At 49.8% G+C, this 27949-nt stretch overlaps 2 protein-coding genes across 9 annotated transcripts in view; one reads left to right on the forward strand and one right to left on the reverse strand.

The window, feature by feature from the left end:
• The first annotated feature begins 322 nt into the window (after nt 1-322).
• Nucleotides 323-14975, forward strand: LOC105516347 (chromosome unknown open reading frame, human C12orf43). Of its 6 annotated transcripts, XM_011948538.1 has the most exons (7): nt 323-495; nt 4192-4447; nt 5692-5734; nt 6205-6303; nt 10711-10784; nt 12314-12404; nt 12922-14975. In XM_011948538.1, the coding sequence occupies exons 2-7, from the start codon at nt 4429-4431 to the stop codon at nt 13274-13276; spliced, it is 681 nt and encodes a 226-aa protein (XP_011803928.1). In that variant the 5' UTR covers nt 323-495; nt 4192-4428; the 3' UTR covers nt 13277-14975. The 6 variants fall into 6 exon arrangements, with proteins under 6 accessions (XP_011803928.1, XP_011803925.1, XP_011803926.1 ...); XM_011948535.1 differs by lacking the exon at nt 4192-4447 and having other exon boundaries at nt 329-495; nt 12347-12404; XM_011948536.1 differs by lacking the exon at nt 4192-4447 and having other exon boundaries at nt 329-495; nt 12347-12404; nt 12925-14975.
• The window catches only part of HNF1A (HNF1 homeobox A), a 28161-nt gene continuing 15124 nt past the window's right edge, over nt 14913-27949 (reverse strand). The window contains exons 3-10 of one of the 3 annotated variants that reach the window (XM_011948532.1): nt 23968-24154; nt 23269-23510; nt 20986-21137; nt 20654-20855; nt 19704-19895; nt 17996-18117; nt 17758-17902; nt 14913-16353 (exon numbers count right to left, since the gene is read on the reverse strand). In XM_011948532.1, coding sequence (XP_011803922.1) covers nt 16226-16353; nt 17758-17902; nt 17996-18117; nt 19704-19895; nt 20654-20855; nt 20986-21137; nt 23269-23510; nt 23968-24154 — 1370 coding nt within the window. In that variant the 3' untranslated portion in view covers nt 14913-16225. Of the gene's footprint in view, nt 16354-17757; nt 18118-19703; nt 19896-20653; nt 20856-20985; nt 21138-23268; nt 23511-23967; nt 24155-27949 lie in introns of all 3 variants that reach the window. The other 2 variants (XM_011948531.1, XM_011948530.1) reach the window with 2 other exon arrangements.

The raw sequence follows: 27949 nt of genomic DNA on the forward strand, positions 1-27949 counted from the left end.
CCCAGCTGGACTGGGAAATTACTAGAATAAATGACATCGAATCAAAACCTGGGAACTAATCCTAGTTCTGTCATTAGCTCCTCAGGAGATTCCCTTCCCCTCTGGAAATCTCTTCATCAAGAAGAGATTGGAGAGGTTAATCTCTTAGGCCCTTCTAGCTCTTGCGTTTGAGAACCGCCCACCTCCCCATTCCCACCTGGTATCCCCAACCCAGTACAGTTCAAGGCCATTGGCAGTCCGAGTCTTGGAACTACAATCCCCACAATGCCTCGCGCCTCTCCTCTCACGTGAGGTCGTGCAGGAGGGCTGACAACGGCGGTGTTCTCCACAATCCTTTGCGGTGGTTCAAGATGGCGGCACCCAGTGCCACTATGAGCGATTCGGAAAGCAGCAGCAGCAGTAGCGATGCGGAGGAGCTGGAGCGGTGCCGCGAGGCGGCAATGCCGGCCTGGGGCTTGGAGCAACGCCCGCACGGGGCAGTAAGGCCAAGAGCCGGTAGGGTACTATGTTTGGGGAGACTGGCTGAGGGGCGTGGGATCTTCCCCTGGAGCCTGAGAGGATCGATGGTGAGGAGGGAGTCACTGGAACTCGACTTCCTTCCCTGAGAGAGCTCCAGGGACTGGATGTAGTGCTGACTGAAAGCATGGGCAGGTGCAGTAGGGAGGGTATTTCATTATCCCAGTCGGGGAAACTGAGGTACCCAAATGTCTTTTGATTCTGCTTCCTTGGGTCTATCCTCACTGCCCCACACTGGGAAGGCCGCCCTCTCATCGAGATGACTGCAACAGCCCCCTCCCGGTATTCTCGCACCCAGCCTTTGCCCACCTCCAACACATCATTCTCCCACCCTTGAGGTTGCCAAGAGCAGTGCTCAGCACATCACTCTGACCATGACTCCCCAGTCCCCTGGGAATAAATACAGAACCCCCCTCAACATCAAGGGGCCTAATTCAAGAACCCAAGGGTTCTTGAATCTGGAATGAAAAAATGTTGCATCTTTGCTTTCCATTCTCCTCTGACTGAACTTTATAGTCTCTTTCCATCATGCAAGCACTAAGCCACAGTAGTTCTGGCAATACCATTACTTTATCCCAACAGAAGTCACAGATTTTCATATCTCATTACAATCTTTGCAGATACAGATCTCAATATATCATTTTATTGATAATAAGATATTGGGAAAAAGTCATTTACACGCATCCCTGATTTAAAATGTGCCACTCTAATTTTTAGACCCATCTCTAGATCTAAAATGTAAGAAGATGATACATCACAAGTTTGGTTGTTTACTATCATGATAATTAAATTTCAGTATCATTGGTTTTCTTTGTAATCCTATATGTTGCATTTCATGCATTTAAAACATTACTCTGAGAAGAGAACCAGGCTTCACCAGACTGTTAGAGGAGGCTATGGCAAAGCAAGATTAAGAACCACTGCATTTGTTTAAAAGGACTTACAAGCCCTTTGGTGATCCATTTATTGCCTTCCTCTCCCTTCCTTCCCTCCTGCCATACTGCACTTCCTGTAGGTAGCTTCCAGATCATAGTCTGCCCCCCTCACCCCCTAGTACCATAACCACAGTTTTCTCTGCAAGTTCTATATACAAATCTGCCTTTCCATCTCATTAGCAGTGGGAACTTGAGCAAAATACTTAAATCTCACTGTACCTAAATTTCCTCATCTGTACAGTGCGGGTAGTGGTAGTACCCACCCCATAAGGTTGAGAAGTAACTGAGATAATGCAATCTACAGTGCTTGGCACATCTTAAAGGCCCAATACATGGTGGCAAATATGTGGTTGGTCTTTCCACATGGACTGCTTTCCTCCTCCTGCCTAATTCTTGCTCTGTTTTTTTTTTTTTTTCAAGACTGGGTCTCAGTCTGTTACCCAGGCTGACACAATCATGGGTCACTGCAGCCTCGACTTCCCCCTGCTCAGATGATCCTCCCACCTCAGCCTCCCAAGTAGCTGGGACTACCGATGTGTAGTTCCAGGTACTTTTTGTATTTTTTGTAGAGATGGGGTTTTGCCATGTTGCCCAGGCTGGTCTTGAACTCCTGGGCTCAAATGATTCTCCCTTCTCGACCTTCAAAGTGCTGAGATTACAGGTGTGTGAGCCCCTGTGCTTCTAGTTTTTTTGTTTGTTTGTTTTGTTTTGTTTTGTTTTGAGATGGAGTTTCACTCTCGTTGCCCAGGCTGGAGTGCAGTGGCACAATCTCAGCTCACTGCAACCTCTGCCTCCTGAGTTCAAGTGATTCTCTTGCCTCAGCCTCCCTACCAACTGGGATTACAGGCGCCTGCCACCACGCCCAGCTAATTTTTTGTATTTTTAGTACAGACAGGATTTCACTATGTTGGTCAGCTGGTATCAAACTCCTGACTTCAGGCAATCCACCCACCTCGGCCTCCCAAAATGCTGGGATTACAGGTGGGAGCCACCGCGCCTGGTCTATTTATTTATTTATTTATTTATTTATGAGATGTAGTCTTGCTGTTACCAAGGCTGGAGTGCAATGGTGCAATCTTGGTTCCCTGCAACCTCTGCCTCCCAGGCTCAAGCAATTCTCCTGCCTCAGCCTCCTGAGTAGCTGGGATTACAGGCACCTGCCACCAGGCCCAGCTAATTTTTTTTGTATTTTTATTAGAGACAGGGTTTCACCATGTTGGCCAGGCTGGTCTCGAACTTATGACCTCGGGTGATCCGCCCACCTTGGCCTCCCAAAGTGCTGGGATTACAGGCATAAGCCACCGCATCCAGCCTAAATTACATTCTTGAGTGCGTCTGGTAATAGCCACCAGGAGTTGAGAATTTAATTTTTGCCACGTTCTAAACACTTTGTTGTCTGTTTTCATCTTCCCAGCAATGCCACAAAAGGGTATATTAGCCCCATTTTACAGAAAACTGATACTCATAATGGTGAAATAACTTGGCCAAGGTTGTCCACTTTGTAAGTGGCAGAGCCAGGCGTAAATCCAGGCCTACCTGACTCCAAGTCCATGCTCTTCATCGCTGCTGTGCCACTCTGCCATTGACAAGTGTCTATTGTGGTCAGAACTCCCACCCTTTGGTCCATGACTGTGGAAATATAGGTCACTATTTTATTTATGTAACCTCTAGAGACAGCTCTTAAATCCAGTGATGAACTGGTCCCTCAAACCACTTTAATTTTAGGGTAGCATATACTTTGATTTATTTTTCCAACAATTAATTCAAACCAAGATACTATGGCAGGATCTGGGGATACAGAGATAAAAAGAGGCAGACTATATATTCAAGTAGCTTACAAATCCAGGAAGGAGACGGGCATGGAAACAGTGTCTCCAACACTACCTCCAGAAGGTTGGTGATTGTATTCCTATTTTATAGATGAGAAAACAAAGACTCAGGGAGATAAAGTGACTTGCCCAGCATCACACAGCTTGGTGGCACAGCCAGGACTCAACTGAACTGTCTCCCTCTGTAATAACTGTTTCTGTTTGCTGATGGTACCTCACCTTCATCACACTGTAGTCATGATGGAAGAGATGCTCTTCTTCCGTGTGATTATGTGCTGAAGATGAAAGACCAGGTCTTTAAAGACTGTCCATCCAGGCCCCCACATTGCCCACCTCCTGGAGCATGGGGCATGTTTAGCATTCTGTGTTGTGCTCTGAGATACAGTGACATAGACCACAAGGTACTAGGACATAGAGGCAACGTGTATGGGTGATGACGTAAACACAGCAGTGCCCCCATGGAGCAGTTTCATACACCATGGCCCTCCACTGGGCCCGGAGCTACCAAGTGTCCACTTTGTTCAGTTGGCCCCTTAAATATACAAGCACGTTTTGTCTTGTTAGTTAAGACAGAAACCTCAGTGCTAACTTTCACTCATTTCTCACGCCCTGTAGTCAGTCTGTCAGTGAATCCTATCGACTCCATTTATTTATTTATTTATTTATTTATTTATTTATTTATTTATTCATTCATTCATTCATTCATTCATTCATTCATTCATTCATTCATTTATTTATTTATTTATTTTAGAGGGCATCTCATTCTGTTGCCAGGCTGGAGTGCAGTGGCGTGATCTTGGCTCACTGCAACCTCCACCTCCTGGGTTCAAGTGATTCTCCTGCCTCAGCCTCCGAAGTAGCTGGGACTACAGGTGTGTGCCACCACACCCAGCTAATTTTCGTATTTTTAGTAGAGATGGGGTTTCACCATGTTGGCCAGGATGGTCTCAATCTCTTGATCTCGTGATCTGCCCGCCTCGGCCTCCCAAAGTGCTGGGATTACAGGCGTGAGCCACTGCGCCCGGCCTTGACTCCATCTTAAAAGTGCATCTATCTGGAGTCTAGCTACTTCTCACCACCTCAATTACTGCAGCAGACTCTGTGTTCCTGCCTTTGCTCCAGCAGTCTCGTGCCGCACAGCGCCAAAGATGCTCTGTCAAAACCCAGGTCAGTTTATGTCCTTCCTCTGCCCAGTTCCAGAGCTCCTCCTCCTCAAAGCCCAGGTCCTCCCATTGGCCCACGTCAGGGCCCTTCATGATCTGGTCCCCCTGAGTTCTCCATCTCTGCTGCTCCCAGTTTATTGGGTGGGCTCTGATCACACTGACCTCTTTGCTGGTTCTAAACACACAGGCAGGCTCCAGTGTCAGGGCCTTTGCAGTTCCCTCTGCCTGCCTGGAAGGCTGTGTCCCACCTGCCTACTTGGTTCACTCTCTCTCCTCTCTCAAATCTCTGTTCAGATGTTACCTTGTCAGTGAAGCCCTCTCTGCCCACCTTTATATAACAGTCCCCAGCCCAGCACTCCCCCCTCCCTCCCCTACTTTGTTTCTGGTTTTTTCCATACACTTACCATTATTCAGATTTACATTTTGTTTATGTATGTGTGTTTATCATCTCTCTCTGCCAACTAGAATGTAAGCTCCATGCAGACAGTGATATTCGACGAAGTTGCTCAGCAATGACAACGCCTGGTTAATAAAAGGCATTCAGTATCTGGTTTGAGGGAATGACCAAAAGGCCAGGCAACCCCACTATTTTGGCTTGAAAAATGTGATCCACAAAAGAGCCATCTTCTCTCTCTTCCCCTGCACTTAGCACACAGCCAGGCAGGCATTAAATTGTGCAGTCAAATCACACTTAGACCTGCCTGTTCAGCATAGCGTGGTGGTGAAGAGGGGGCTCAGGAGTCAGATGGCCTGGGCCCTCAGCCCAACTCTGTCACTTATTAGGTATTTGACTCTGGCTAAGTTATTTTACATCTCTTTCTTCTGCAAAATGGGATAATGGTAGCCCCTCCAATCAAGTTGTTGGAAAGATTCACTGAGTTATATGTGTGATATATATTTTAGGTTACATATATAACTATTTTAAGTTTTATGTATAGATAACTAAGTTATATATATAACTATTTTAAGTTACATAACTAAGTTATATATATAACTATATAAGATGTACTTACATAAAATATGTAACTATATTATATACATATATAACTAAATTATATATGTAACTATTTTAAGTTATGGGTATATAACTATTTTAAGTTATATATAGATATAATATATATGAGTTACATATGTATGTATATATATGAGTTATATGTATTTTAAGCTGCAGAAAATAGTGCCTGGCACGCATTTGTTGTTGCTGTCATTGTTTCCTCTATAAATGCCCCAATTTTTATTTTTCCACAGGTGCTGCAAATAACCAGTTGTCAACCTCCCAACCAAGCCTCAGGTACTATGCACTTTGGGTTCAAGTTTCACTTATTCATTCAACAAATACTGATCCCCTGCATGTGCCAGATGCTAGACTACACACCTGGCATTTCCAGGTGAACAAGACAGACATGGTCCCTGCGCTCATGGGGACAGCTTCTTTTTTTTTTGAGACGGAGTGTCGCTCTGTCGCCCAGGCTGGAGTGCAGTGGCACGATCTCGGCTCACTGCAAGCGCCGCCTCCCGGGTTTACGCCATTCTCCTGCCTCAGCCTCCCGAGTAGCTGGGACTACAGGTGCCCACCACCTCGCCCGGCTAGTTTTTTGTATTTTTTAGTAGAGACGGGGTTTCACTGTGTTAGCCAGGATGGTCTCGATCTCCTGACCTCGTGATCCGCCCGTCTCAGCCTCCCAAAGTGCTGGGATTACAGGCTTGAGCCACCGCGCCCGGCCAAGGGCAGGAAGTGAGGTCTCTGTGTGTGTGTCATAGGCATAAGGTGGATGAGCATGAACAAGATGGCAACGAGCTTCAGACCACCCCTGAATTCCGAGCCCACATAGCCAAGAAGCTGGGAGCCCTGCTGGACAGGTAAATAAAGGTGGAGTTTCTCCTCTCCTGCCCTTGTTAATACAAACAGCAATGGCTCACACTGGCTGGGAGCTCACGGTGTCCAAGCAGGCACGGTGGCAGGCACCTGGCATATGTCATAAACAATATTATCATGTGGGTCCTGCTGTTACCTTTATTCTCCAGGTGAGGAAACCGGCTGTCAGCAAGGAGATATGTTTGCTTAACGTCACATCATCGTCATAGCTACCATTTACTGAGCAACTGTTTGTGGCCATGCTCTGTGCTAAGTGCTTGATGTCCATTTTCTCATTTAATCCTTGTTATGACCCTAAGAGGTAGGGACTCTTATCATTCCCACTGTACAGATGGGTAACTGAGGCTCAGAGAGGCAAAGTCATTTGCCCAGGGGACACTGCTACTAAGAGACAAAGCCAGGATTCAGAACCCAGGAGGGAGCAGAATTGGGCCTCAAACCCAAATTTGTCTGACTCCAAGCCCACGTTTTTTTTGTTTTGTTTTGTTTTTTGAGATGGAGTCTCGCTCTGTCGCCCATGCTGGAGTGCAGTGGCGCACGATCTTGGCTCACTGTAGCCTCCACCTCCTGGGTTCAAGCGATTCTCAAGCCTCAGCCTCCCAAGTAGCTGGGATTACGGGCACCCACCACCACACCAGGCTCATTTTTGAATTTTTGGTAGAGATGGGGTTTCACCATGTTGGCCAGGCTGATCTCAAACTCCTGACCTCAAGTGATCCGCCCACCTTGGCCTCCCAAAGTGCTGGGATTATAGGTGTGAGCCACTGTGCCTGGCCAAGCCCATGTTCTCAACCCCTGCATTATCCTGCAACCATGAGAGTAAGCGAGGAACATCGAGAAGCTCATTCCCGCCACAAGAGGGCAAGGAAGGGCCGTGTTCCTATTTCTTGGTTGCCTTCCGGGTGCTAGGCACAGTGCCCGGTCTCTATCTTACATTCTCAACACTGGTTGATCACCCCGTCGGTGAGGATACAGGTGGGCATTCTTAAAGTAGGTGTCAAGGAATACAACCTGTTTGAGTCCATATGGGCTGCTATAACAAAATAACATAAACTGGGTAGCTTATAAACAAAATAAATGGATTTCTCACATTTTAGAGGCTGAGAAGTCCCAAGATCAAGGCACAGGCAGATTCAGCATCTGGGGAGAGCCCTCTTCCCAGTACAGATGGCGCCTTTCACCGCGTCCTCACACAGTGGAACTGGCGAGGGGTCGCTCTCAGGCCTTCTTTATAGGAGCACCAATTTCATTCATGAAGGCTCCACCCTCACGACCTAATCACCTCTCAAAGGCCTCATCTCCTAAACCTAGTACCCTGGGTTGAGGATTTCTTTTTTTCTTTTCTTTTTTTGGAGACAGAGTCTCCCTCTGGAGCACAGTGGCGTGATCTCGACTCACAGCAACCTCCACTTCCTGAGTTCAAGCGATTTTCATGCCTCAGCCTCCTGAGTAGCTGAGATTACAGGTGCTCGCCCACCACACTTGGCTAATTTTTTGTATTTTTTCTATTTTTAGTAGGAATGGGTTTTCATCATGTTGGCCAGGCTGGTGTCGAACTCCTGATTGCAAGTGATCCAGCCGGCTTGGCCTCCCAAAATGCTGGGATTACAGGTGTGAGCCTCTGTGCCCAGCTGGGGTGAGGATTTCACCATAAGAATTTGGGGAGGACAAAAACATTTGGATTCTAGCACTAGCCCAAAGCGTGGCTCTATAAAAAAGGAGGTCCAACAGCAAAGAAGTGTGAGAAACACTGCAATCTACATACCTCCACGTGTCCTTGCAGACTGCAAGCCATAGTAGTATATTCCAGGCTCTGAGAATTCCTGTAGTGAAGAGACCTGTGTAACTGTTTAGCCCAGCATTTTCCAAATTTGTTTGGCCACAGTGCCTTTGTTTCATGGAAAACCAGTCAACAACCTATGGAACGGGTCTTGAGATACACTGGGCTAGATCCGTTCCTGACTGGCAGAGCCCTGGCAGGGTTCTGAAAGGGAGATGAGGCAGGATTTGGGGCCATTGCCATTCCAGTCGAAGTAGATATCAGAAGGACAAATGAGCCTTCCCAAAGTGTGAACCAGCTATTCTCCTGAGACAGAATAATGGGCCAGAGCCCCACAGCCTGAACCCCACAGGGTTCCCCTCAACTGGAGAATGTAGGGGAGGTGTTTAGGAAGGCAGCTGCATTTCAGCCTGTGGGACATAGTTTTTCTTTGTGACTGTGGCTTCAGGCTGAACAGGGCCTGCTTGGCATTACTCTGAGCCACAGAGGTGTTTCTGCAGTAGAAATGCCAGCCAGCCATGGTTAGAATATCCCCTGCAGCGTTTTCATGTTTCTCCAAAGAAATCTAAGTGATACCTTAGGCTAGGCGTGGAGGCTCATGCCTCTAATCCCAGCACTTTCAGAGGCCGAAGCAGGTGGATTATTTGAGGACAGGAGTTGGAGAACAGCCTGGCCAATATGGTGAGACCCCATCTCTACTACAAATACAAAAATTAGCTGTTCATGATGGGGTACACCTGTTATCCCAGCTACTTGAGAGGCTGAGGTAGGAGAATCGCTTGAACCCAGGATGCAGAGGTTGCAGTGAGCTGAGATCGTGCCACTGCACTCCAGCCTGGGCAACAGAGCGAGACCCCATCTCAAAAAAAAAAAAAAAGATGTAAATGATACTGCATTTGGTCCCTTATGTTAAGTCAGTGTCTCTCAACCTTGGCGCTGTTGACATCTTTGACTAGCATTTGTCGTGGGGGTCTATCCTTCTTCCCATTATAGGATGTTTACCAACATCCCTGGCTTCTACCTACTTGATGATAGTAGTACTCATGCCACCGGTTGTGACATCCAAAAATGTCTCCAGACATTGCCAAATGCTCCTGGTGGCCACCATGGAACCACTGTGTGGGGTCAAGAACAGGTGCCTGAGTGGTATCATCTCTACTCCCTCTCCCCAGGTTGCTTTTCCTGAACAGGACTTGGGGGGGGCGCCTTTGGCATATAGGAAGGGAGGTTAGGGAAAGCACCCAGGGCATTGGTGCGTCTGCCTTGAGGGCATTGCTGAGAGCCTTGTTCTCTGCGGTGCACAGTGACACCTCCATCTGCACTCACCAGAGACATGCTTCCGGCCTTGTGCCTCTAGAGAAATGTGGTTTATTTTTATGTTAGAGATCCTGTGAAGGCCGAAGCTTTTCTTGATGACAGTCATCATCTGCATCATCATCATAGCTACCATTTACTGAGCAGGTATTTGTGGCCAGGCCGTGTGCCACAAGTGCTTGATATCCATTTTCCCCTTCAATCCTTGTGAAAACCTTAAGAGGTAGGGGCCTTCATCATTCCCACTGTGCAGGTGGCTAACAGAGGCTCAGAGATGTAAAGTTGTTTGCTTAAGGGACACAGCTAATAAGTGATAAAACCAGGATTCAAAACCCAGGTCTCTGAAGTCTGAATGAGGTCCATGAATTGGATCAATTTCCATGTCCTGGTTGTGATATTGTGCTATAGTGAGGCACAATGTTACTATTGCAAGAAAATGGGTGGAGGGTCTGTGGAACCTCTGCATTATTTGTTGCTACTGCATGTCTACAATTATCTCCAACTTTTTTTAATTAAAAAAAAACGTAGCCAGGCATGGTGGCTCAGCCTGTAATCCCAGCACTTTGGGAAGCCGAGGTGGGTGGATCACAAGGTCAGGAGATCGAGACCATCCTGGCTAACAGAGTGAAACCCCATCTCTACTAAATATAAAAAATTAGCCAGGTGTGGTGGCGGGCGCCTGTAGTCCCAGCTACTTGGGAGGCTGAGGCAGGAGAATGGCATGAACCTGGGAGGCGGCGCTTGCAGTGAGCCGAGATAGTGCCACTGCACTCCAGCCTGGGAGACAGAGTGAAGACTTTGTCTCAAAAAAAAAAAAAAATTTAAAGCAGGTCTGCCCTGCCCCAGAAGCTGTCCTCTGAACCAGTTTTCTAGATTGGTCATATTTCACTTTTCATGCTTGCTGCTAGGAAGCTCAGAGCAAAATGTATGCCCTCTCTCTAACAAGTGGGTAGGACTTCTTAACCACACTTCTAGGTCTTTCTGTTCCTCTTGCCCTTATATCTCTTTGCCCTATTTGAAATTGCTTTCATTTTGTTTTACTATGTCTTTAAAACTTCTTCAACACTTGCTGGAATAAAGTGGACTTTAAACAAATGAAGCACTGCAGTTTGAGTGGCAGAGGCTGGTCAGCATATTATAACCAGACCATCAACCCTCTTACTATGCCAGCATGCTTTCTGCTTTTGCAGTTTTGATCACGTGCCCCATCCCCTCCACTTCAAAAAGAATTTTTTAAAATTGTTTTTGTTGTTATCCAAAAATCTTATCTTAAATCAACCATCTCCTCTCCCCTTAGCTTCATTACTATCTCAGAAGCAGCAAAGGAGCCAACAAAAGCTAAGGTACAGAAAGTCGCTTCAGAGGATGATGGTGAGTGGTTATGCTTAATAGAAGCTATCATTTATTAAGCACCTAATGTGTGTCTGGAGCTGGGTGAAACAGTTTTGGTATATTCTTTTTTTTTTTTTTTTTTTGGACAGGGCCTTGCTCTGCCTGGAGTGCAGTGGAGCGATTTTAGCTCAATGCAGCCTCAACCTCCCAGACCCAAGCTATCCTCCCACATCAGCTTTCTGTGTAGCTGGGACCATAGACACATACCACCAACCCTGGCTAATTATTTTTTTTTTCAGAGACAGGATCTCGCTGTGTTGCCCAGGCTGGTCTTGAACTCCTGGCGTCAAGCGATCTGCCCACCTTGGCCTTCCAAAGTGCTGGGACTACAGGCATGCACCACCACACCTGGCTAATTTTTGTATTTTTTGTAGAGACAGGGTTCGGCCATGTTGCCCAGGCTGGTCTTGAACTCCTGGCCTCAAGCTATCCTCCCACCTCAGACTCCCAAAGTACTGGCGTTACAGGCATGAGCCTACTGCACCATTCTTTCATCTGCTCAGCCCTGTGGTGAGGCAAGTATTATGATGAGACCCCATTTACAGACAAGGCAACTGAGGCCCTGAAAAACAAAGTCATTTGCCTGAGGTGGCCTCGTCTGTGTCACCCCGAGCAGGAGCACTTTACTGCTGCCCTCCACAGCCTTGCCCATCTGCGTCTGTCCTGTATCAACACATTTGCCACTTTGAAGGCTGCCTTAGGTCAGGAGCTCAAGTGCTGACTTCCAGAAGCCTCTGAGGGCTTGCTGAGCTGATGTGGCTGCCGGCTCCCGCTCCAGCACCCCCTCCACTGGCTCCGTCAGGCATCAGCATGACTCTTGGCAGCGGCAGAATCACTTTGTAGTTAGACACTGATTCCCGGGTCTTTGCCTCTGGACCAGGAGCTCCTGAGGGCAGAGGTGGGGCAGCCTCAGCACCTGGCGCCTGGGAAGAGGGGTTGGCATTCTGGTGGTGCTGACTCTTCCCCTTTGGTTTTTTTTGTTGTTGTTGTTGTTGTTCGTTAGGGTTTTTCTTGTTCTTTTTTTTTTTTTTTTTTGAGACGGAGTCTTGCTCTGTCGCCCGGGATGGAGTGCAGTGGCCAGATCTCAGCTCACTGCAACCTCCGCCTCCCGGGTTTACACCATTCTCCTGCCTCAGCCTCCGGAGTAGCTGGGACTACAGGCGCCCGCCACCTCGCCCGGCTAGTTTTTTTTTTTGTATTTTTTAGTAGAGACGGGGTTTCACAGTGTTAGCCAGGATGGTCTTGATCTCCTGACCTCGTGATCCGCCCGTCTCGGCCTCCCAAAGTGCTGGGATTACAGGCTTGAGCCACCGCGCCCGGCCCTGTTATTCTTTTTAAAATTTTTTAAATTTGTGTCTTTTTTAAATTTTTATTTGTTTCTCTTATTTTTTTGTTGTTTCTTTTTTAAATTTTTTTTTTTTGTTTCTTTTCTTGTTTACCTTTTTTGTTTCTCATCTTTCTTTTTGTTTTGTTTTGTTTTCGTTTGACCCTGCCCGTCTGAGTCTTAGGTTTCCGCCTTTTCTTCACGTCTGTCCCTGGAGGCTGTGAGAAGGAAGAGTCTCCCCAACCCCGCCGAAAGCGACAGCCCTCCAGCTCCAGGTGAGAACTCACACCTCTCCTCACGTCCCATCCTTTTTCCTCCTCTTCTGTCTTGGTGGGTTCCCCAGAATAGTCAAGCAGACTCCAGGCAGAACCAGGCCCAGGCCGATGCATCGGCCCTGTCAGGCAGCTGGAGAAACCGTGCTCTCAGTGGGAGGGAAAGCCTTCTTGGTGGCGGCTTTGGATATTTGCTGCTTTTGAGCACCCATCTTGGGCCAGACACCTCACTTGATCATAGTTGCCTCCTGGGACATCCCTGGGAGGCCTGGACTCTGTTAAGATCCCCATTTTATAGAAGATACTGACAGTCAGAGAGGTTAAGTCACTTAAGGAGGTCACAAGGCTGCTACGCCCAGACGCCAGTATTGGAAGCCAGGTTGGCCCCACTCCCAAGCCTGAACTCGCTACCGGCCTCCCCTGCGGCTGCCTCCTGGTGACATGGACCAAGGGAGGACAGCAAGAGGTGGCTCTGGGGCTGTGTCCTGACTCCAGCTAACGCAGGGTGCCCTCATTGCAGCAGTGAGGACAGTGATGAGGAGTGGCGGCGGTGCCGGGAGGCAGCTGTGTCGGCGTCCGACATCCTGCAGGAATCAGCCATCCACAGCCCTGGCACGTTGGAGAAGGAGGTAAAGAAGAAAAGGAAGCTGAAAAAGAAAGCCAAGAAGGTGGCCAGCGTCGACTCAGCTGTAGCCACCATCACCCCCACCCCCACCAGCACAGCCACAGTCCAGAAGCAAAAGTCAGGTGAGCTCAACGGGGACCAGGTGTCACTTGGGACTCAAAAGAAGAAAAAGAAGAAAAAGGCAAAGAAGGCCAGCGAGGCCTCTCCATTCCCACCAGCAAAGAGTGCCACGGCTGTGCCTGCAAATTGAACCCAGCCATGGGCACAGGGCTCAGCTGGCTCCAAGGACAAGGTGCCCCCCTGGGGACAAGGCATTTCCAGGCCCCAACTCCCTCTCCAAGTTCAAGGACTGGGCTGGCAAACCCAGACTGCCTATGAGACCCTGATGGTGATGAGGGCTTGCTTGAGAGTTGAGCCAAAAAAGTGGCTCTAGGGTGAGAAGCCCAAGCAAGGCCTGCCCCTCTGTGCTCCCGTGGAGGGCTGGGGGCAGGGGGTAGGCGGGAGGCCTATGGTTCCAGAATATTCCATGGCCTCAGGAAAAAAGGAGCCTTCCAGTTATTTGAGACTAGTGGCCAACTGGTGAAACCTCCACCTGCCTAGAACTGTCTGAGGTGGGCAGGGGAAGGGAGACCTTCCCCACCACCTCTTTAGCCTGGTATGAGAAACAGTTTTTAGAAAAGGAGATAAGGGATCCCCAGGAGGCCAAGGCCCAGAGAAAGTTTGGTTCTTCTCTCCTTAGCCCCCATAGACTTCACAGAATTGTCTGAAAAAGGAGAGCTTTTTCACCCCTGGCTTTCTAGAATTTTCTTTGTCTGCATTTGTGAATATACCACACATGATGGTGTCTCTGAGCCGACCAGATTATGGAAACTCAATTGTCAGAGGACCCAAAACAAAACTTAGAGTGATTTGGGTATTGCCTGTCAATGCTGAACCTTGAGACATTTTAAATACAACACAAATCTCTGCACTCCCAGGATTTGTGCATTCACCCCACCCAAGACTTCAGGAAGTGTCATAGCACTCATGGACCAGGTTTCATGTGACAAAGGTATTCTGCAAGAAGTAGAAGCTTGTGACCGGGTGCAGTGGCTCACGCCTGTAATCCCAGCACTTTGGGAGGCCAAGGAGGGTGGATCATTTGAGGCCAGGAGTTTGAGACCAGCCTGGCCAACATGGCGAGACTCCATCTCTACTAAAAATACAAAAATTAGCTGAGCATGTTGGCACACGCCCGTAATCCCAGCTACTCAGGAGGCTGAGGCGGGAGAATCACTTGAACCCAGGAGGTAGAGGTTGCAGTGAGCCGAGATTGCGCCACTGCACTCCAGCCTAGGCAACAGAGTGAGACTCTTATCTCAACAACAACAAAAAAAAGTAGAAGCTTGTGGCTAGGCACGGTGGCCCATACCTGTAATCCCAGCACTTTGGGAGGCCAAGGCAGGTGGATCACTTGAGCCGAGTTCCAGACCAGCCTGGGCAACATGGCGAAACCTCGTCTCTATAAAAGAAAAATACAAAAATTAGTTGGGTGTGGTAGTGAGCACCTGTGGTCCCAGCTACTTGTGAGGTTGAGGTGGGAGGATCCCTTGAGCCCAGGAGGTCAAGGCTGCAGTGAGCCGTATAATGCCACTGCAGTCCAGCCTGGGTGACAGTGAGACCCTCTCTCCAAAACGAAATTTTTTTTTTAAGTAGAAGCTTGAGGTTAAGATGAAATCTGGCTTTGTCATTAGAGTCTCAGCAGAGCCAGAAAAGCAGAGACGTGGGGTGTGAGAGCGTGGGTGCTGGAGCCCGTCTCCTCTTCGCAGACCCCTGGCCTGCCGCAGCCTCCCTCTACCTGCCCAAACCCCATCTGAATGATTTGTGGACAAGCAAGAAATTACCACCGCATTTCTCCTTGACTTTACTAAAAGTTAAATAAACGTGCCGCTCGCCCAAGCTGGCTACAAGCTGCAGGGGTGTTGGGTCACCCCAGGCCTTTTCCTGAATCCCAGGGTGGACGCGGTGCACTGGGGGCCAGGTTCTCAGCAGCAGGCCCAGGGATGTGGGACCATGCTTGCCCTGGGTTCACAGGCTCCTTTGTCCCTCCTGGCAGTGCTCAGGACCTCGGACTCCTCAGGGTGGCTGCGAACTGCCCTCAGCCAGCCAGACCCCCAGGATTCTAAGTATTAGTCCTGTCCACAGAGGTAGCTCCTGTGCCCTGGGGTCACCTCTTTCTTCTGGGCACCTCAGCCTGGCCAGCCGCTTGGGCCTTGCTCAGCTGCTCGGGCCTTGCTGCCTTCTGAGCTCAGGTACTCCTGCCCCAAATAAGGGCAGGGTCTGCAGGGCCCTCGAGACAGGAGCTGCCCCACCAGGACCTAGACTTGGCATGGGTTGCGAGGCTCCCACAGGAAGAAGGACAACTTCCCAACCCTGAAGCAGCCTTCCCAGTAGAGGCAGGAGGCCAGGCTGGCCTCAGAGGCGTGATGCTCTTGGGAACAAATACCCAGGAAAGCTGGAGGTCATGGGGCCTGGGAGAGGGAATCGCTGGGGACAGGGGAAGCCGGGAGAGCCCTGCCTGCCTTCCCTGTTAGCTTTGGCCTCCCTGGGCTCGGGCATTGGAGCCCCAAGCTCTGGCACAGAGTAGCCACCCAGGAAATGCCTGTGTGAGTAGGTGATCGAGTCAGTACAAGTGGTATGTGGGTCACTAGCTGGAAGGAGTTGGGGCAGGATGGAGTGGCCCAGTGGGTGCATTGGTGACCGAACAAGGCCACACTGATCCAGGGCCTCTCAGAGCTCAGCAGGTCACAGCTACACAGGCTTGTTTCCTGAGAAGTGTGGCTGCCAGAGTGGTGTAGCGGTCCCGGGGCTCTCCACAGGCCCAGGCTGGGGGTGCCCAAGTCATAGGCCGCCCCCTTCTGTTCCAAGTAAGCAGATTGTGTCCCACACAACAGGGACAGTCCCTCCTACATCTGCCAGGAACAGGCTTTGCTCCTAGCTCTCCATGGCCCCCTCTTGTGCAACCCAAGCAGCCGTGCATGGGTTGGGGCGCCTCAGAGCCCTCCGTTTCTGATGCATCGGAGCAGAGTGGGGAGCGAGGCACAGCTGTCCAGGAAGGGCCACAGGAGCTCAGCAGGCTCAGGTCCTTCAGGCAGGGCTGGCTGCTGCCCTCATCACCCCCCAAGCAGGCAGTACAGGCCCCAGGGCCCAGGTGCCGTGGTTACTGGGAGGAAGAGGCCATCTGCGTGGAGATGAAGGTCTCAATGACGCTGTGGTTGGACGGCAGCAGGTGGCTGTGGCCGTTGCTGGAGTCTGAGCTCTGGTACAGCACCAGGCTGCTGGAGGACACTGCGGAGGCAAACGAGGCTGCTGACCAGCCACCAGGCACCCACACGCACCCCACCTGCCCGTCCCTAGGGGTACTCGGAATGAGGAGGCAGGGCCACACCTCCTGGATCACAGCAGATAACAGGAACCCCAAAGTCACACCTCTACTCTCAGTTCTTAACAAGGGGAGCCTCCCAGCCAGGGTCCGGGGCCGCCCAGGGAGTGGCCTCAGTGCATCTTAGTGGGAACGCTGGAGAAGCCCCGGTGAGATGCCGCGGTAGGTAGTTGTACGTGTTGGCTTGGCTAGGCTGAGCCAAACGCTAATCTAGGCGCTGCTGTGAATGCAGGTGCTTTGTAGATGTGGTTAATGCCACAATCGGTTGACTTTGAGTAAAGGAGGTTACCCTGAAAATATGGGTGGGCCTCCTCCATCAGTGGAAGGCCGTAAGAGCAAAAACCGGTTTTCCAGAGAAGAAGGAATTCTGCCTCAAGGCTGCAGAATTCACTCCCCGGAGTTGCCAGCAACAGATTTCAGGCCTGCCAGCCCCTGCAGACATGCGCCAAGTCCTAGGTAAATGCATTGGTTCTGTGCTCCTGGAGAACCCTGACTGATGGCCATGGTTAAGAGAATGGGCTTTGAGGTTGGACCTGGGTTCGAGTCCTGGCCCTGCCATCTGGTAGCTGTGGGAGATGAGGCAAGTCCCTCCCCTCCTTGAGTGTGCACTTTCTCATCCGTAAAATGGGGGTGATCATGCAGACGCCTCACAGGGTGAATGCCAGGACATAGAATGTCCTCAGTGACTGTCACGACAGCTGCCAGGGCCGGGTCCAGGAACCTTATAGAAAGGGGGCAGCTTGCAAAAAGACGGGCTGCAAAGCCCAGCCACCTGACTCCAAAGTGCCCACTCCTGATAATGACATCATAGATTACAAACTCAGGTGACCACCCCACCGCCAGGGGTCACTGGAGCCGATGAGAGTGGATGCAGTGAGGCCTGGTGAGCTGTTATATGGGAATATGAATTTTTCCAGTTTCCCAAAAGATGCCAGAAATCCGGATTTCTATGTGAAAATTCCTGATTTTGAAATGTTGGCAACAAATACAAAGAATGTTCGACCCTGAGCCAAGCCAAACCAAACACGTGCAAGAGTCGCTTCTGGCTCACAGACCTGCTCCTTATCATGACTTCATCTTTTTCCTCAATCCAGCCCCTGAGATGTTCTTGCAAGGTGGACCCTGTCTTCCTGGGGTCGCCTGTGCCTCTTGGGCTTCATGGGCACACAGGCCGTGTCTGGGAGGCGGGGAACCCCACCCAACCCCCACGCCTGCCAGTCCTTCCTAGGCCTGCTGTGTGCACAGCCCCACAGTGACAGGACAGCAACAAAAGGGGTGGGACCAACATGGAAGGAGGCGGGGCCTCTCACCCGTGGGACTGGCGCTGAGCCGGTGGGCTGGCTGCAGGTGCTGGATGCTTGCTGGGTCCTGGCTGGGGACGTGGAGGGTGGTGGCCTGAGAGGCCGGCGTGTGAAGCCCAGACTCACTGGAGGCCTCAGGGTCTGAGGTGAAGACCTGGGGGAGCAGAGCAGCCTCCTGAGTCCCGGGGATGTGGGGGTGAGGGGCTCTGTTACAGGCCAAGGGAGGGCCAGCAGGCCTAGACCTTACCTGCTTGGTGGGCGTGAGGCTGGCCAGGGCGCTCAGGTTGGTGGTGTCAGTGATGAGCATAGTCTGCGGGAGCAGGCCCGTGTGGGTGTACTGGGCCACCTCGGGCTTGTGGCTGTAGAGGGCTGGCCGCAGGGGAGAGAGGGGCAGACGTGGCAGACGTGCCTGACAGCCCCCATCCCAGGCCTCAGGACCGGGGAAAGGGGGGCATGGAGCCTGCCGAACAACCAGACTGGGCAGCAACTGGAGATCCAGGACTGACTTTCAAAACTGAGGGCTCCAGATAGAGGGACAGACCCTCTCCCCATTACAGGGAACTGCTCAGCGGGGATTGATGCAGGGGAGCCTGGAGGAGGCCAGAAACCAACTCCAGCTTTTGCCACCTGGAGACAGCAGGTATGAAAGGGAACGGGAGGCGTGGGTGCAGGGCTACTGTACTAAGCACAGGTGCTACGTACTAAGCGCAGGTGCTACTGTACTAAATGCAGGTGCTATGTACTAAGCACAGGTGCTACTGTACTAAACTCAGGTGCTGTGTACTAAGTTCAGGTGGCCCCTGTCAAAGAGCAAGGCAGAGGATAGCAGCACCTCCATCTCCAGGCCACCTCTCCAAATAAAACCCCATGTTTTGCCTACAGCACCTCCCCCGACCCTGCAGGAGGCACACAGACCCCACAAGAGACACACAGACGCTAGGAAAACTCACATAAACCACATATTCTCACAGTGACTCAGCTAAAAACGTAACACACACACATACATTCTCAACCACATACACACAGAGTCATATACAGACCCAAAATCTCTTAACCCAGTCCCAAATTCCAAAAAGGTCTGAAACCAAAAGATTTCCTTAAGATTGGCACTAGAGCTCATTTGATGGCAAAACCCAGCCTGAACCTGACATGAGGTTATGAGTATTTAAACTGCCTTGTAGAAATCCTACTTTGGCTGCAGAAATAGCAGTGCTTTGATCACAGTGGGCTGTCTCAAACCCTGCTGGGAGTGTTATGTGATAGCTGGCATATCCACCAAATTACCTTTCTTTTCTTTTCTTTTCTTTCTTTCTTTCTTTTTTTTTTTTTTTGGCAGAGTCTCACTCTGTTGCCCAGGCTGGAGTGCAGTGGCACAATCTCAGCTCACTGCAACCTCCGCCTCCCGGGTTCAAGCGGTTCTCCTGCCTTAGCCTCCCAAGTAGCTGGGACTACAGGCACGTGCCTCCACGCCTGGCTAATTTTTGTATTTTTAGTAGAGATGGGGTTTCACCGTGTTGGCCAGGCTGATCTCTAACTCCTGACCTCAAGTGAGCCGCCCACCTTGGCCTCCCAAAGTGCTGGGATTACAGGTGTGAGCCACCACACCTGGCCCCAGATTACCTTTCTAAAATCTGAATAGATTTTAGAAATTCGTATGGCCCTAAGAGTTTCAGAGAAACACAGGCATGCACACACAGATGCATGCACAACTGATCCACACCCAGACATGCACTAGGGATCTGCTCACACAAGCAGTCATGTGCACACACACACACACAGATACGTGCATTCACATGGGAACACATTGTGGCCTGCAGACACCCTCAATCACGGAAACACACTTGTCCTGGAGACACACTCAGACTGCAGCGCCTGCCAGGCACCCCCTTCCCCTGCATCCATTGACAGCCAACCTCTATCATCATCTCCCCCTGTGTGGGGCACAGGGTGCTCACCATGGGGGCTCTGCAGCTGGGCCATGGTGGCCATGAAGGGGCTCTGGGTCACATGGCTCTGCACAGGTGGCATGAGCGGCTGCTGGTAGGAAGGGTGCAGCGGCTGGGAGAACTGGACGGGCTGCAGGGTGGTCAGGCTGCTGCCCATGCTGTTGATGACCGGCACACTCTGTGCCTGCGTGGAGGCCAGGCCTGGGGTGGAAGGGGTGGGAATCAGCTGGGCTCCCCAGTTACATCCCATCACCCCCCCACACCAAGACCTCCCAAGGGCACCACCTCTCCTTCCCAGAGCCTGTGGTTTGGAGGAGGGGGCAGGATGGTCAGGAAACAGCCCTTCACTGGGACCTGCCACTAATTTAAGTGACTCTGGCAAGTCATTCCCTCTCTCTGAGCCTTTAGCTCCTTATCTAGGCTAGTGGGAGAGGCAGGCAGTGACTTGTTCAAAAGTCGTCAAACTGAGGTTCCCTGGAGCCCTGGGGTTCCACAGCAGTGCAAAGGCCCTGGGGTTAGCTCTCTGCTCCCCTCTCCTAGCAGCTCCCTATCTATCTTATGTACTGGGCTTCTGCATAATTGTACCTACAAATAAAGGCTTTCTGGGCTTAATTTTTCTTCATAAAACAAAAAACTTAGAAAACATCAGTCCCCCTTACCCTGCTATAATTTGCCCGTAGACCCTTCACCTTCTGGGGTACCACAGAATTGATGTATTATGCTTAGTGCCTGCCTCCCTGCTTGAGTTGCTGAGATTTTGGTCTGTTTGGTTCACCCGGGTATCACTGATGTAGCACAGTGCCTGCTCCAGAGTAGGCACTGGATAAATACACGTTGTATGAATGAATGAATAAGTGAACAAATGAATGAATGAGTCCCAGTGGCTCTTCCAGCTCCTGGATTCTGCGGTTGCCCCATGAGCCTCCCACCCACGTGCCCACCCATCCCCTCCAGCTTACCGATTACCAGGGTGGAGGCACCTGTGTTGGTGAACGTAGGACCCAGGGAGGCAGGCTCACCAGGCCCGATGGTCATGACCCCAGGAAGTGAGGCCATAATGAGGTTCTGGGGCTGCTGGTTGAGGCCTGGGGATGTCTGCTCCAAACTGTGCAGTGCCGTCAGGGTGCTGACGGGGGGGAGGGGGCCCCCAGCTGCTGAGACCTACGAGGGGAAGCCAAGCTGAGTCGGGGGTGGGGGCAGGGTCCCGACAGGGCCTCCCTGGGGACTGTTCCAGACTCTCCCTGCCAAGGAAAGATGAGGTTGGGTTTTCCCCTACAGGCAGGATGCTCACCAGCTTGGCTTCTGTACTCAGCAGGCTGTGGCTGGGCTCCAGGCCCGTGGGGGACACTTGGTGCAGGGGTGTAGACACTGTCACTAAGGGGCCACCACTGCTTGAGGGCACTTCTGAAGTCTCACTGGTCGCAGGCTGTCCATAGCGCACACCTGGACAGGGAAGCAGTGTCCTGCCTCAGCACCCCACTTCCCAGCCCTCCCCTGCCTCCATAGCCCTCATCGCTTCAAACTCCATTGGTCTGCTTAGGCCAGCTGCCTGTCGGCCTTTATGCAGCCAGCAAAGCTGCCTGTGTTTCTACCTTTTGCCAAGCCCTGGGTTAGCTGCTCCCAGTTCCTTGAAGGCTGGGACTGCATTTATTAGCTCCATTCCCCCCACTGCCTAGTTCTATACCTGACATGCAGTAGGTGAATGAACAGAGTGAAGTAGAGTGATAAGGAGTGGTGTGAATGGAATGGAACCAAACTGAAGTGCAACTGAACTGAATTTAACTGAATTTAGTTGAGTTGAAATGAATTGAATTGATACAATCTGAAATGAATGAATTGAATGGAATTAACCCAAATCAACTTAGGTTGAGTTGAGTGGAATGATATGAAGTGGAGTGGATGGTGTGGAGTAGTATAGATTGAATTGAGTGAAATGAGTGGGATCAAGTGGAATGGGTACCGTAAAGGGTGGAGAGGATGGGTGGGAAGGAATAGAATGGAGTGGAATGGTGTAGGGTGGAGTGGATGGAATGGTGAGGAATAGTGTGGAGTGGAGTGGAATGAATGGAGTCGTGTGAACAGAGTGGAGTGGAATGGTATGGTATGGAGTGGAGTGAGTGGGTTGGAGTGGAGTGGATGGAGCAAAGTGGAATTGATGAAGTGTGGAGTCATGTGGGATGAAGAGTGGATGGGACAGATAGAATAAAATGGTATGGAGTGGAGAGGAGTGGAGAAAAGAGTGGGTAGAGTGGATGGAGCCACATGGGTGGAGTGGATGGAGTGGAGTGGATGGAATGGGTGGAGTGAAGTGGATGGAGCACAGTTAAATGAAGTAGAGGGAGTGGAGTAGATGGAGTTGAGTGAGTGGAGTGGATGGAGTGGAGTTGAATGGAGTGGATGGAGTAAGTGGATGGAATAGAGTATGGAGTGGATGGAGTACAGTTGAATGTAATAGATGGAGTGCAGTGAATGCAGCGGGGTATGGAGTTGATGGAGTGGAGTTGAATATAGTGGGTGGGATGAAGTTGGATGGAATGGATGGAGTGGAATGAATGGAGTGGAGTTGAATGTAGTAGATGGGATGAAGTTGGATGGAATGGATGGAGTGGAGTGGATAGAGTAGAGCTGAATGTAGTAGAGTAGAGTGGATGGAGTGGAGTTGAATGTAGTAGATGGGATGAAGTTGGATGGAATGGATGGAGTGGAGTGGATAGAGTAGAGCTGAATGTAGTAGAGTAGAGTGGATGGAGTGGAGTTGAATGTAGTGGATGGGATGAAGTTGGATGGAATGGATGGAGTGGAGTGGATGGAGTAGATGGAATAGAATAAAGTGAATGCAGTGGAGTTGAGTGGAGTGAATGGAGTAGAATGGATAGAGTGGAGGTGAATGGAGTGGATGGAGTGGAGTTGCATGTAGTAGATGGGATGAATTTGGATGGAATGGATGGAGTGGAGTGGATGGAGTAGAGTTGAATGTAATAGATGGGGTAGAGTGGATGGAGTGGAGATGAATGTAGTGGATGGGATGAAGTTGGATGGAATGGATGGAGTGGAGTGGATGGAGTAGATGGAATAGAGTGGATGCAGTGGAGTTCAGTGAATGGAGTAGAGTGGATGGAGTGGAGGTGAATGGAGTGGATGGAGTGGAGGTGAATGGAGTGGATGGAGTGGAGTTGAATGTAATGGATGGGATGAAGTTGGATGGAAGGATGGAGTGGAGTGTATGGAGTGGAGTTGAGTGGAGTGAATGGAGTAGAGTGGATGGGTGGGTCGAATGTAGTGGATGGAGTGGAGGTGAATGGAGTGGATGGAATGGGGTGAATGGAATGGGGTTAATTGTAGTGGATGGAGTGGAGTGGATGGAGTGAATAGAGTGGAAAGGAGTAGAGTGAATGGAATGGAGATAGAGTGGAATGGATGAATGAACAGAGTGAAGTAGAGTGATAAGGAGTGGTGTGAATGGAATGGAACCAAACTGAAGTGCTAAGAGGTTTAGGTGACTGCTCTCACTGGGACAGTCCTCCCCAACCCTCCCACCTTCCCGCATGTCCCCTGTCCCCACAATACCACTCACCATGGAGCTTACTAGGGGAGAGGGCCGGTGGGGGCAGGCCAGGGGAACTGTGAGCAGGCAGCGCAGGTCCTGGGCCTGGCCCTGGTGGGGGACCGCTGTATGTGTCCATGGCCAGCTTGTGCCGGAAGGCTTCTTCTTTGCGCCGGTTGGCAAACCAGTTGTAGACACGCACCTCTGTGACGAGGTTGGAGCCCAGCCCCTGTGCCTGTGATGGGGACACCCCCCTCTGGATGCATTCCGCCCTGCAGAAATAGCCACCCATGAGTCTCCAGGCCAGGCTCAGAGGAACCCTGTCCTGGGCATGAGGGGGGAGGGTTCTGAGAAGTTGAGCTCTGCCTGAGGGTTTGAAGCTGGCAGATCTGGGTTCCAATGCCAGGTCTGCTGTATGACGTTGGGCAGGTGACAGTCTCTCTGACCTCAGTCTCTCCATTCATAAAGTGAGCAAAAGAGCCAGAGGATTGTAGAGGGAATCAGATTAGGTGGGCATCCATGGAAGGGGTTGCTTGGTGTCCAGGGTGCAGGGGGACTGTGAGGAATGGGGTTAGGTTCAAGTATTCTTAATTTTCTGGGCCGGCTAAGCCAACATCAGGAGTTCTCGGCGACTGGAGAGCCTTTTACAGGACCTAGAGTCACCTTCCCCTTCCCTGGCCTTGCCACAGCCCAGACCGAAACAGCACTGTTTCCCGCCCGCCATTGTACCTATTGCACTCCTCCACCAGCGTCTCTCGCTCCTCCTTGCTGGGGTTCTTCTGCCTCTCATAGGCCTGGAACAGGATCTGCTGGGATGCTGGGCCCCACTTAAAACGGTTCCTCCGCCCCTTCTTGGTTGGTAGCTCATCACCTGTAGGCTCTTCAATCAGCCCTCCCTGCCCTGCATGGGTGAACTCTGCAGGCACAGAAAGCCGTGAGTGGGGTCAGTTTCCCTGACCTTGCCCTTGATTCTTCCTCATTGCTGGGGTGCTGAACCAGAGGAGCTTACAGCTAGAACTTAGAAATCATCTAATCCAGTGATGACAAACACACAGCACATATGCTATCACTTTCTTAACCAGTGTCCAAGGCAAACATCACTAATCAATCCCTGAATGCTTTCCTACCAACCCAAGATATGATCTCACAATTCTTCTCAATACAAGACTGCAGATAAGCATTAGCATTTGTTCCTATTTGGCACATTTACTATCCCCATTTTACAGATGAGGAAGCTGAGGCTCAAAGAACTTACATATTTTTCCAGGGTCATGCAGTACAGCAAAAACTTGAGCCATATATCCTCAGTAGATTCAGAATTATATTCAGCTTTCCAGACTTGAAAATCAGGCTTTAAATGCAAATGTTAGCTAGAGGAAGAGACCCAGCCAGCCGTCATCAGCTGATACCACTTTACTGGAAACTAGTCTACTGGATTATCCCTGAGCAGGCCACCAAAGGACTGGGACACACAGTGCCAGGACAGAACTTTATGAGAAGAGAGGAAGGTAGGTTCTGAATCAGGGGCACAGCAGCAGCAGGGCCTTCACCATCTCAGTGCCAAGAAGCAGCAGCGGGCACAAGTGGCTAGGACTATAGGCGTGCACCACACCTGGCTCATTTATTTTTATTTTTATTTTTATTTTTATTTTTTGTAGAGATGGAGTCTCCTTCTGTTGCCCAGGCTGGTCTTGAACTCTTAGGCTCAAGTGATCCTCCCACCTTTGCCTCCCTGGGATTATAGGTGGGTGCAACCACACCAGGCTGGGAGCTGGTAATATTCTATTTTTTATCTGTATTGGAGTGTTCACTTTGTGAAAATTCATTGAGCTGTATGCTTTGGATTTGTGCACTTTTTATGTTAGACTTCATTTAAAAGTTTCTGTTATAGCAGACACAGTGGTGCGTCATTCAGCTACCTGAGAGGTTATTCCAGGCTGTCATTCCAGCTACCTGAGAGGCTGAGGCAGGGATCACTTGAGCCCAGAAGTTCAAAACCAGTCTGGGCAACATGGAAAGACCTCATCTCAAAAAATAAAATAAATAAAAGTTTACATTATTAAGTATATAAAAAAAGAGTCATTCAACTGAAAGTAGCTGAAAAGAAGAGCTCTTTTCCTTCTGAGGTTGCTAAGCTGATAGGATGGCAGCCCAGGGCTTCCAGAACCCATCTTTGCCTATATGAGGAGAGCCCGTCTGAGAATGAAGCCAACAAAAAAGAAAACAGAGTCAAGAAATGCTGTGTGAACCTCATTTGAGCCCCTTGATCCAGGGATGCCTGAAGCAGCCCTGGACTCCTCACATTGCATTAGTCGATACCTTCCCTTTTGTGTTTAAATCCATTTGAGTTGGGGTTCTGTCCCCTGTTACTGAAAGAGTCCTAATACTTCAGTCATATATTGACTCTGCATCTCAAATTCTCCAATTTCTCCTTAACTTTGAAGTTAAAAATCCCCCAGGGAAAGCTATTTGGGCCAGTTTGCATCTCTATTTTCAGCTCTATGCTGAACTCCTTGATGACATTTCTAACTGTTAGAAAATTTTAATGCATTTTATCGAATATTGTAAAATTTCTTCTAGTGATGGTTTTAAGAGAACAATTTTTCTCAGCAACTAAAGCTAGTTCTAACAGATTTTCAAAATCTTTATTGTTTCTTCTCATACAAATTAAAATAGTATGAAAATGTACTGTTTTTCCAAGTGTGTATTACAGCACAGTAGAGTGTGAACACCCCAATAATTGGGATGAGGGGTAGCTATAGAGTCAGGATTAGAGCCGTCTATTGCATGCATGCATACATACGTACGTACATTTATTTGTTTGTTTATTTACTTGACAGAGTCTCCCTCTGTCACCCAGGCTGGAGTGCAGTGGCGTGATCTTGGCTCACTGCAACCTCTGCCTCCTGGGTTCAAGCGATTCTCTTGTCTTGGCCTCCCAAGTAGCTGGGATTACAGGCGTGCGCCACTATGTCCAGCTAATTTTTGTATTTTTAGTAGAGACGGGGTTTCACCATGTTGGCCAGGCTGGTCTCAAACTCCTGCCCTCAAGTGATCCACCCTCCTCAGCCTCCCAAAGTGCTGGGATTACAGGCGTGAGCCACCGCCCCTGGCCTACATACATTTTTTTTTTTTTCAGCAGTGATTTTTACTGTTGGTGGAAGTGTAAATTGATATAACTTCTTTGGAAGGAACTATGCCAATATGTACCCAAGATTTTAAAGCAGCTATTCTGTGTTCCAGCATTCCACTTCTAGGAATTTATCTTACAGACACAGTCACATGTGAACATGCACTTATATAAATAAGGATGTTTTTTGCTGCAGTTGGTTGTATTCACAGATTGCAAAAACCCTAAAAGTCCTTCAGTAGGTGGCCAGTTAAATAACAGCCAGCAGCCCTTATAAAGAATGAAATCAATCAGTCTCTCAGTGCCAATATGAAAAGATGTACAGGATTTATTGCCAAGAGACAAAACACACTGTGCAAAATAGTGTGTCTAGTATGTTCCCATTAATCAGAAAAAGAGCAAGAAAACAACATATCTATTGCTACTATATGCAGAAAATCTCTCTGGAAAGATACACAAGAGTCTGGGAATTTCAGTGGCTGCTTTAGGGGAAAGACATCTAATTTTTCTTATAAACTCTGTTTTTCTTTTTTTTTTTTTTTTTTTTTTTTTTTTTTTTTTTTTTTTTTTTTGAGACGGAGTCTCGCTCTGTCGCCGGTGCTGGAGTGCAGTGGCCGGATCTCAGCTCACTGCAAGCTCCGCCTCCCGGGTTCACGCCATTCTCCTGCCTCAGCCTCCCAGGTAGCTGGGACTACAGGCGCCGCCACCTCGCCCGGCTAGTTTTTTGTATTTTTTAGTAGAGACAGGGTTTCACCGTGTTAGCCAGGATGGTCTCGATCTCCTGACCTCGTGATCCGCCCGTCTCGGCCTCCCAAAGTGCTGAGATTACAGGCTTGAGCCACCGCGCCCGGCCTCTTTTCCTTCTTTCCTTTCCTTCCTTCCTCCCTTTCCTATCTTTCCTTTCTTTCTTTTTTAGAGGAGGAATATTGCCATGTTGTCCAGGTTGGACCCGAACCCCTGGGCTCAAACAGTCCTCTCACCTCAGCCTCCCAAGTAGCTGAGATTATGGCACACCACCATGCCTGGCTATTTCTTTTTTAAAAAACCTGGATAATTAATAAATGTCAAAAAATGTTACACATAGATAGAGGTTGGAAGGTGACAGTGCACCTGGGATTTGGTGGGGTATGAGGCCTGGAGAAGAAAACCCACCATTCCCTGAATAATAGGGCTCCCAGAGCTTCCTGAGTTTGCAGTGGAGGATTTCCTGAGCGTAGACCTTGCCTCTGAGCCTTTACTGATGCTGTTCCTTCTGCCTGAAACACCCTTCCCGGCATCTCCAGGGGTCAAAATTCAACTCCCACTTTAAGACCTAATCTAAAGGTCATATCTGCAATGTGAGCCTTCCTAATACCTCTGCCTTCCTGAGGAAGAACAGGTCACTCCCCAGTCGACAGTCAGCTCAGCACCCTGAAATGCTTTGTGTAATACTCTGTACTTGACCAGGCACCCCAAAAACGCTTGATAAATAGTAGCCATTACGCTGCGCACGGTGGCTCAAGCCTGTAATCCCAGCACTTTGGGAGGCCGAGACGGGCGGATCACGAGGTCAGGAGATCGAGACCATCGTGGCTAACACGG

The sequence above is a fragment of the Colobus angolensis genome, unplaced genomic scaffold, assembly GCF_000951035.1.
Source record: "Colobus angolensis palliatus isolate OR3802 unplaced genomic scaffold, Cang.pa_1.0 Scaffold28, whole genome shotgun sequence".
Lineage (NCBI taxonomy): Eukaryota > Metazoa > Chordata > Mammalia > Primates > Cercopithecidae > Colobus > Colobus angolensis.